Source organism: Barbus barbus (assembly GCF_936440315.1).
Source record: "Barbus barbus genome assembly, chromosome: 18".
Classification (NCBI taxonomy): Eukaryota; Metazoa; Chordata; class Actinopteri; order Cypriniformes; family Cyprinidae; genus Barbus; species Barbus barbus.
The window spans coordinates 22,321,307-22,330,914 of record NC_136746.1 but is presented as its reverse complement, the minus strand read 5'-3'; the positions used below and the strand labels follow the sequence as shown (position 1 = coordinate 22,330,914).

General features: G+C 39.9%; 2 protein-coding genes across 3 annotated transcripts; one reads left to right on the top strand and one right to left on the bottom strand.

Moving 5' to 3' along the window:
* Positions 1-1,616: 1,616 nt before the first annotated feature.
* Positions 1,617-6,022, top strand: LOC306884022 (endoplasmic reticulum lectin 1-like). 2 transcript variants are annotated; one of them, XM_079439620.1, is made up of 14 exons: positions 1,617-1,927; positions 2,219-2,323; positions 2,424-2,501; positions 2,577-2,654; positions 3,094-3,145; positions 3,238-3,296; positions 3,379-3,602; positions 3,679-3,832; positions 4,005-4,166; positions 4,241-4,300; positions 4,397-4,521; positions 4,778-4,855; positions 4,940-5,015; positions 5,142-6,022. In XM_079439620.1, the coding sequence occupies exons 1-14, from the start codon at positions 1,799-1,801 to the stop codon at positions 5,211-5,213; spliced, it is 1,452 nt and encodes a 483-aa protein (XP_079295746.1). In that variant the 5' UTR covers positions 1,617-1,798; the 3' UTR covers positions 5,214-6,022. The 2 variants fall into 2 exon arrangements, with proteins under 2 accessions (XP_079295746.1, XP_079295747.1); XM_079439621.1 differs by having other exon boundaries at positions 1,623-1,927; positions 3,097-3,145; positions 5,142-6,021.
* A 648-nt stretch (positions 6,023-6,670) lies between these two features.
* LOC306883904 (putative G-protein coupled receptor 75) lies at positions 6,671-9,475 on the bottom strand. The gene is made up of 2 exons (XM_079439410.1): positions 9,278-9,475; positions 6,671-8,743 (listed from the first exon to the last, which is right to left on the bottom strand). Exon 2 carries the CDS (start codon positions 8,628-8,630, stop codon positions 6,969-6,971), a length of 1,662 nt encoding a protein of 553 aa, XP_079295536.1. The 5' UTR covers positions 8,631-8,743; positions 9,278-9,475; the 3' UTR covers positions 6,671-6,968.
* Between the last annotated feature and the right edge of the window lie 133 nt (positions 9,476-9,608).

Sequence of the window (9,608 nt, the reverse complement as noted above, 5' to 3'; positions counted from 1 at the left end):
AGAGAAAATTGACATGCTTTTCTTTGTTCCTTACAAAAAGCCTCACATGACAGCTGTCAGAAGACACAACGACAGCCTAAATATTAGTACAGAGATGCAGCCTTGAGATATACATAATATTTGTCAGGATCCAGTATTTATTTTTTCTTTTGTTTATTGAATAGACTACTGTTCTTAAAGGCATAGTTCACCCGAAAATTAAAATTCTAGCTTAATTTCATCACCCTCATGTCATTCTGAACCTGTATGACTTTCTGTCTTCTGTAGAACACAAATTATTAAAAAATATCTCTGTTCTTTTGCCCATAACTCTAATGTTGTTCAGTGTTGTTTTGGACCCTATACTGACTTTCATTCCATGGACAAAAATCTGAGACAATAATACATTTTAGTGTAATTAATCATCAATTTGAACATTTATTTGATACCTTACAGTTAATCTACCTATGCAAATGTTTCTGAAACAATGATTCAACCATCAATATCATCCAATTGTAATACAAAGCAGGTTCTGCCCTCCACTGATTGGACTATGATTGAGGTCCACTTTCCACTCCAAGCTCTCAGCTTTGCTTTCATTTCTAGTGACATTAAGAGAGGCTCTCCACCAGCATCAAAAGACCTGCTATGACATGAAAATAGATCATTTATTCAGTGATCCACAAACCATGTGGAAAGGCCATTCAAGTATGACACTCGCTACGAAAATAGTAACCTCTTCACTAGAAGGGAAATTAAATCTCCTTTTGCCTGCCATTATTCTGGAAAATAGACTATTCAGACTAAACTGGCTGCTTATGAAAATAGCACAAGCTATTAAATTCACAATACCCTTCACATGTTGCATCCAATGGGGAGGGGATGAAGAAAGGACCGGTGAAAATCTGAAAATGCTCATCTCTGCCAGCTTTGAGAGCAATTTGTAGTTGATAGTTTTAAATGAAGACCCTGAGAAATATGATGTTTACCAAGGATGCCCTGGCTGATATTGTCCTTATCCAAATATTACAGTAATATTTATCCTTTTGTATGTAGCAAGACATGATTTATTTAACAGTGAATCACTGCAGTTAAATGGATTTTAACCATTCAACTCTTTTTGCTAAATCTTTTAACTTACATGTTTACATGGTTTTTTTATTTATTTTATTTTATTTTACAATATGTAAAGATACAACATAATTAAAAATAAAAGCAATATTTTGAAAAATTGTTTGGAATATTTAAAAACTAAATTGAACTGTAGGCCTATGATTTGTGTTGGAAAATAGCAGTAAATCGGTGTTCTGAGATATTTTGTGAAGTAGTATAATTTGATAATTTTGCTTTTTGCCCATTGTGCCAATAAATTATCAGAAGAAATACATTCAGAAATGTTTGTTTAAACAAGACAACAACGTAAAGTAATTTTTGGCGAAAATTACATAAGACAACGAAAAATATTTATGAATACAGTTACAATTTCTTAAAATATTAATGATTAGCACAAATGCTTACACAACTGCGTTTTTAACGTTTAAATCATGTTTTCTTAATCGTCCAAAATACAAGTATTAATCTGTTATCGCAGCGTATATTAGCCTCCACGTGCTATTGGCTGAGGTGAATTTCCGTCTGACGCCGGAAATGGACGTGGCAAGATGTTCTGGTGCGCTTCCTGTTTGAACTCTAGTCAAACTATCAGCAGTCAGTTGGCTTTTAGATCTCACTGACTGTCAGTAAGCGTGTTTGTGACCCTTCTCCTCCAGCTGTCTCTCTCTAATGTCCCGATAGCGCTTTTGGAGGCTCAGCAGGGGCGATGCGAGTGTTTTGGCGTTGGTTTTTGGGGCTGATTTTGGTCGGAGTGTCTGCAAATCGTGCAGGATCTCCTGTGCTTTCTGATGAAATCCCCTTCAAAATCAAATGGCCCGGGGCAGACTTCACCCTGGTGAGTCTTGACATCTAATAAACCCCGACAGCTGTAAATACAAACGTATTTATTTAGTTATCAGCTTGTTGGCTGAGGTCGCTTCATACAGTAACAGCGGGATGTTGAGCTGTGTTGTTTTGAGCTGTCTTGTAGTGTGAAGATTCTCTCTAACAGCATTATGAAGTATTAAAGTACATAAATGGCAAGTAGAGCTGTTTAGGTTATCTCTCTGGATCTCATGGATTTATGAGTGCTTCTGCAGAAGTTAAATACGCACTAATATATAATAATATCCCTTTTTCTCTGCAGTCAACGTCAGGAGGCCTGTACAAAGAAGATGACTATGTTATTATGACAACTGCAGAAAAAGAAAAGTACAAATGTTTATTGCCATCTTTGTCCGGCAACGAGGAGGTGTGGTTATGCATAGCCAATTCTTATTATCTTGAGCCATTCTGTGTATCGTTTAGTTCCGTTTTATTTGATCAGTTTATTGTCTGTCTCATTTTTGAAGGATGACATGGACTATGATGGACCGAGTCCAGCTGTGCTACTGGAGCCGTTATTCAAGCAGAGCAGCTGCTCCTACAGAGTGAGTATCATTTCTCAGTTTCTGTTTATCGTTTATAAACAGTCATATGAATTGCTTTTATTGCAACTATGACAGATCGAGTCATACTGGACATATGAAGTGTGCCACGGGAAGCATGTCCGGCAGTACCATGAGGACAAGGAGACGGGGCAGGTAAAATCACTGGTTATGACGTTTGCTGTAAAATTACATGCCAGATCCTTATTTATAGCATTCCTTATATCTTATTAAAAATGCATACAGTACTACTCAAAAAAATTGGGATTTGTAAGATGTCTCTTATGCTCACCAAGGCTGTATTTATTTGTTTAAGAATACAGTAAAACAGTAATATTGTAAAATATAATTACTTAATTTAAAATAACTGATTTCTATTTTACTATAATTATTTCTGTGATGACGACAGCTGAATTTTCAGTCTTCACTCTTCAGTGTCACCTGATGCATTAAATACATCCTTGCTGAATAAAAGTATTAATTCTATAAAAACATCTTACTGATCCCAAACATTAGTGTATGTGGATGGATTATATTAAAAGATTTCTAAGTAATATAAACATTTCAATGGTCTTATTTGTCTCTGGTTCCTCAGAAGATCAACATTCAGGAATACTATCTGGGTACCATGAAAAAAGAGAGTGCAGGTTGGTTCATTTTTAAGCTTAAGTTTTTATAATTATTTCTTTACATATTCTAGTAATGTATTAAATATTTGATCAAAATATTATCTTCTCAGAATCAGAAACTGAGAAATCCAGTGACTCTGAATCAGAAAGATCAAACACCAACATACAGGTTTGTAGCTGTTAAATATAAAGGTAGGAAATGTCACCTGAGAATAAAAAAAAAAAAAAAAAAAAACCCTTTGTGTTCCCAGGTGCCAACAAAGAATATAGAGGGTCAGCTGACACCATACTATCCCGTAGAGATGGGACATGGGACCGAATGCCCTCTGAGACAGAATACACCTCGCGCTACCACAGTGCTGTACGTCTGCCACCCGGAGGCAAAACATGAGATCCTCACGATCGCTGAGGTCATCACCTGTCAGTATGAAGTAGTGGTGCTCACACCCCTCCTCTGTTCTCACCCGAAATACAGGTACATACACAAACACCTTCAAAGTCTATTTCCATTTTTAGTCCTTTGTGACATAATCCAGCCCATCTTTCCTCAGGTTCAAGTCATCCCCAGTGAATGACATCTTTTGCCAGGCTCTGGGTGGCTCCCCTCTCAGACCTCAGAGTCTGTCCCAGCTGGATCGTGAGCGGGAAGAGCTGCTCAAACCCCCGTTCAGCTCAAGTGGCGAAAGAGAACAGAGAGCATCCAGGGTGAGTATGCATCTGCCCTTTATCTCCACACTAACCTACTTAGGGATAAGGGGGCGGTAATGAATAACTGCTGCAAAAAATAGTTCTGAAAAGTATATAAAAACCTATGTAATATAAATTATGATTGTAAAAATAGTTTTACAAATGCAATCCCTATGTCTCCCTTGTTAAGGAGGACGCATCTCCAGTAAAAGAAGAGGCGTATACCTCGACCCATAAGCCCCTGACAGTGGGTGGGCAAGCCCAGGTCACCGTTGGCACCACCCACATCTCTCGTTTGACTGATGAACAGCTGATCAAGGAGTTTCTGAGTGGCTCATACTGTCTGCATGGGGTGAGGATGGATGGATTTTGTTTCTGTAGATCTTTAAATTGGATTCCTAGTTTAACATGTTTGTTTCTGTCTAGGGTGTTGGATGGTGGAAGTATGAATTCTGTTATGGAAAGCATGTCCACCAGTATCACGAGGTAAGAGTTAAGTCTTTGAATTCTTTAGCAAATATAATAATTCCAGATTAATGTCTGGATTGAGAGCTAAATTGCATTTTGTGCATTTGGTTGAAGGATAAAGAACAAGGGAAGAACATTGTGGTGGTGGGCAGCTGGAACACTGAGGATCATATTAACTGGGCCAAGAAAAATGTGGCACGATCTTATCATTTGAAAGACGATGGAGCGCAGAAAGTCAAGTATGATTTATATTTCCCTCACATATTCCCATGCTTTAAAAAAACCCCTGAATAATATAAATAAAAAAATAAAGCATATATATATATATATATATATATATATATATATATACACATACACGCGCACACACACACAACTCTTCAAAAGTTTGGAGAAAAATCAATCAGACTACGTATGTGTGTATGTTTGAGTATATAAATATAAAATCTGGGTGTCATATTTTATTGTCATGTTGTCTTGGTGATACCTCATCAGGGTCGTATCTCACTTCTATGGCCGTGGAGATGTTTGTGACCTAACAGGGAAACCGAGACAGGTTATAGTCAAGCTCAAGTGAGATATCCAAATTTCTTGATACTATTTGAGGTTTTTGGGTTTGTTGAATGCTGCCACTAACACCTACCTGTTCTGTCTCAGGTGTAAGGAGTCAGAGTCTCCTCATGCTGTTACAGTTTACATGCTGGAACCTCAGACCTGTCAATATGTTCTAGGGGTGAGTGGGAAACAAAATGTCTTTGAGATTTGACTGCATTTTTTATTTTTATGATGTTTTTATTTGATGCTACACTGTGATCATTTCATGTGGATAACACTTTTCCTGGTTATCATTCTGCCACAGGTTGAGTCGCCTGTAATATGCAAGATCTTGGACACTGCAGATGAAAATGGACTTCTTTCAATCCCTAGCTAGTCTATATGGAGGAATGCTTAGTTTGGAGAACGAACAATACAGAAGAGGAAGGCAGTATGATGCTTAGAGGGAGAGATAAGTCTGATGAAGTCTAGTAGTTCCATAGATCCGACTTGCTGAACCTCAGACCCTCCACCCTTTGAGAAAGTCCCTCAGTGACTGCACTTTCTGTTGTTTGAAGACTAAACGAGGAGATTTGAAGAAACTTTTAAACCTGGCGATGCCACTAGGACTGAATTCTCAAAGTTTTATTTACAAATCTCAAACCTGTTGAATATGTTCATCTTTTTTTTCATGCTTTGGCACAGTTAGATAGTTGGCTGTGGTAAAGTCACTTTAAAAATCTAATCAAATGATTTTGTTAATCAATTGATTGTACAAGTTGGTCAGCTGTTTTAAATATACATTATTTATTTGATCAAACTTCTGGTAGTTCAGTGCTTGCCCTTATCACTGTGCAGATGGAGATGTTATTACATTGTTTGTTTTTAAAAGTGATTTAAGAAGTAATTGTGCAATGCAAATTGCAAGGGAAAATACACTGTCTTGTATGCAAAGGAAAGTGAATGTAATTAAACGTTTTTTTTGGAAATCATGGGTCATTGATTTACGTTTACAATTTGTGATTACCCTCACTTTATTGAAACCTCTTCCACTATTGTACAATAATGTGTTTGGTGAAGGGCTCCTCAACTCTTATAAGAACACATTTATCAAGACTATTTCATTTCATTGCAGTGCCTGCAATGCTGGTTTTTACTCAGCCTGTACATGTTCAGTTGAATAAAATGAGTTTCATGTTTCAAGTCAGTTGAGAAGATCCATACACCACCTTAATGACTACACTGCAAAAATGAGGATTTTAGTATTTTTGCATGATTTTCCAGGACAAATATTTAAACATTCTTAAATCAAGGTACATTTACTTAATATGCAAAATGACTTGTTTTCTGAAAAATATCAAAATTATTGTATTATACTTTATTTTTCTTGAGATAATCATGAAATCACTTTTTTTTTGTTAAATCTCATTGTACTGGAAAACAAAACAAAAAAGCAGAATGACATTTTTATTTTTTGCAGTGTAAATCTTTTTTCCCCCATTTAAGTTACAATGAAAATTAAACCGATATATTTTCCTAAACACAATCATTAAGACAGCCCTATTCGTTAGAGCCAAAAAAAAAAAAAAAAAAATCTTATGGAGAAATAAACACTTATGCCTCTGCTAAACATTACAATGTGGCCATTTACCTACACTAGGTGGTGCTAGTGTCTCTATTTGTTTATAGGTTTTTTTATTTTTCACAGAGAACTAATAATGCTCTTACATAAAAACATCCATCCATAGCTTATTAATGCTTAAGATGTGTCAATACCTGAAAAGCGATGATTGACAAAGCAAACTACAGCTGTACATTATTAAACATTCGGTCTCAAATGAAAGATGTCAGTATACACTTGCAAAACATTTAATTAGTTCATATATAAAATGTAGGATGTTTCACAAATACAGTCTGCGTGAAGACTATTACTGTACATGAAAATGCCACGTCAATGTAAAAAATAGAACATCCTTCAGTCCAGAAAACATTGAGAATAATACTTTTGGGGAAAGCAACAATTAGCTAGTCCCATTTTTATTGGATACTCGATGCATATTGTCTCTTGAGCAAAACACCACTAGCAAACCACAAGCAAACACTATAAATGCTCCCCTTTGGATGCTGAGCAAGTAGTATGATGTTCTACAGCTCAGACTGATGGGATCGGAATCTGATGAGCCGAGGTGCTGTCAAAGTCCTGCAGCGCCTCCTGGTGGGTGTGGTAGTGCATAGCCACGTAGCTTTTGGCAAAGGCCGTGGTTTGAGAGTTGACCGGCTGCAGGCTGTTGGGGGAACTCGGGCCTGCTGACGGACTGCTGTTATAAATACTGTAGTAGGGTTCTATGCGCGTATTGATGGGCGTAGATGTGCTCGGGGGTCGGGGCTTGCGTCCAGCGGTGACACAGGGACTAGGCATGCTTTCCCGGGAGTGACTGGGTCCGCAAGCCTGGTCCACCAGCCTCCTCTGAGGCTTCGGCGAGAGCATATACGCTGAGTTGGTCTCGTGGTGTGAGGACTTGTTGCGGTTGACTTCCAGGCTTCCTTTGCCCATAGCATGTAGGCGTGTCTTGTGCTTGCAGCACAGGAAACCCAAGGTCAGCCACTGGAGGCAGCAGAGCACACGGCGGCGCAGACCCGCGCTATTGCGTGAGTATACAAACGGGTTGATTCCAGACTTCAGGAAGATGAGGGCGAATCCACAGAGCTCAAACTGGTAGTGGACAAAGCTGCTCTCCGGTGACACCATATCCTGCGCCAAGGATATACCTAGTGGTAGACAGCACAACAACACTGAGATGACGATCACTATGCATGTGACCACAGCTTTTGAATCCTTGGCTGTCGCCAGGTTAACTGTGGAGACCAACTGGCAGCAAGTTGCTCCAGTGGCAGCCCCGGGCACGATGGGCTGGTTGGTTCTCCTGGTGAAGGAGTGCGTCTGGACATGTTGGAGCTTGTTGTAGGTCTGGTTGCGGTACAACGAGGGGACCTGCACTGTACACTGCATGCCCTCGAAACCTGCGGCAATGAGCGGCGGATGAGAAGCAGGTGGACGTGTCGCGTCCACCGTGATGATGGGACACTTCCGAACCTGAGCGTTCTTCCTCAACGCCTGAGCGATCATGAGGTACGAGATGGACACCACACCTACACAGAAAGCAAAGTCCGCAATGTATACGTACAATACTACCTTGGCCTTGTTGCCGGTAAGACCAAAGTGGGGCAGGCAAGGTCCGGAGCTCCCGGGATACGCTCGTAAGGTGACCAACGCCGCTAGAGTGAAACTGGTGGTCCATAATAGTGCCGTGAGGGCCAGAGTACAGGGAAACGAGGCCGTACGGTTGGGCTGCTGACCCAGGACCATGCGGAGCCGATGTAGGGCAATCACAGCCACCGTTTCGAGGGACATAATGATGAAGCCCGAGCTGGTGAGGTGGAAGGCAAAGCAGAAGCCCTTGGACACGCCGCCACTAGCGTCTCCAGCGTCCAGAAAGAGCACCAGTGCAAACATGGGCGCAGTGACGCAGCAAATGAACAGGTCACAGAAGGATAGGTTGAGGATCATGAAGTCGAAGTTGGTGCGGAACTTGCGGAACGCCGGGTCAAAGAAGGACAAGAAGACCACCAAGTTTCCATAAGAACCGAGACAAAAGATGAGGACCAACAGGAGGGAGCAGGAGGCGAGGGTAGCCGTGTGGATTAAGGCCCAGCCGCTCACCGAAGCAGACTGGCTCTGGGAGCTGTTAAAGCTCCGAGGTTTCCCTAACTCAGCCAGGTCCAAAGGCCAGGCAGTGCTGTTCATGGTACACATGGAGATGCAAAGTGGTCACAGCCTCAGAGTTTTGCCCATTTTGCCTTTAGTTCACCCAAGAGTGAGCTAATACTCCCATTGTGCACATGGTTCATGGTAGACCCTCTGGATTGCTGCAAGGACACAAGGGATAAAGAAATATTGATTAGTAACAGACAATTTGAAGCTTTGCGTATGATAACTGTAACACAATAAATGAACATACACAACTAAGCCTAATGGCTTTTTTTAACCATTCGAAGGATTCGTTTTAATCTTTGTTATATCACTTGGTGCACAAATTATTTGGAATTTCTTTTAAAACACAGAGCATCCGGATGACTATTGTACCTTATATCATCCGTGCGCGCTCCCGTCATCCACAAAAAATATAGATTAAGATGAATACGTGCCTGCAACAATCTGCATAGTATCTGAAGGCTTTTCTTATCCGTTAACCTCTGTTAAAAATGATATTACTGCAGGTGAATGTGAGCCGACTATAAAATCGTGTCAAAAATAACATATACAATAAATCACATGCATCGTTAAAACAAACGTCCAGTAAAATCTAATAAATCGTTCAGTCTACACACAGAGTCGCCTATAATGCCTATAAACCCTGCGGCATTCTTTCTCCACTTGCCCAAAAAATATGATTTTCTTACCATGGATTCCCTATGTGCGCCTTTTTTACGACGCCGCGTTTTCCACATTTGTACGAATTTCCAAAGTACATGAACGTCACAAGCATCCTAGTTAGAGAAACAGTATCACAGCAAAAGATAAGAATGAAAAACAGAGTAAATTTAATGCGCAGGAGGAGAGTGGGCGCGCCTCACTAGAATCATATTGAAGCCGTGAATGGACAGCAAGCGCGTGCCCGTGAGTACAGGATGCTCACTCAGGAAGCACAACGAATCTAATTTTGTTTGTGATTTAATTATATATATTGTTATATTAACTGTTACAGTTCAGGTTATATGTATAATTATATAT

What these genes read in the sequence shown, in the direction of transcription:
- LOC306884022 (XM_079439620.1), top strand. Translation starts at nt 1,799, where the DNA reads ATGCGAGTGTTTTGGCGTTGGTTTTTGGGGCTGATTTTGGTCGGAGTG. An exon ending in AGAGCAGCTGCTCCTACAGA is followed by an intron (nt 2,502 to 2,576) that starts GTGAGTATCATT and finishes CAACTATGACAG; the next exon opens with ATCGAGTCATACTGGACATA. An exon ending in CATGAAAAAAGAGAGTGCAG is followed by an intron (nt 3,146 to 3,237) that starts GTTGGTTCATTT and finishes TTATCTTCTCAG; the next exon opens with AATCAGAAACTGAGAAATCC.
- LOC306883904 (XM_079439410.1), bottom strand. Translation starts at nt 8,630, where the DNA reads ATGTGTACCATGAACAGCACTGCCTGGCCTTTGGACCTGGCTGAGTTA.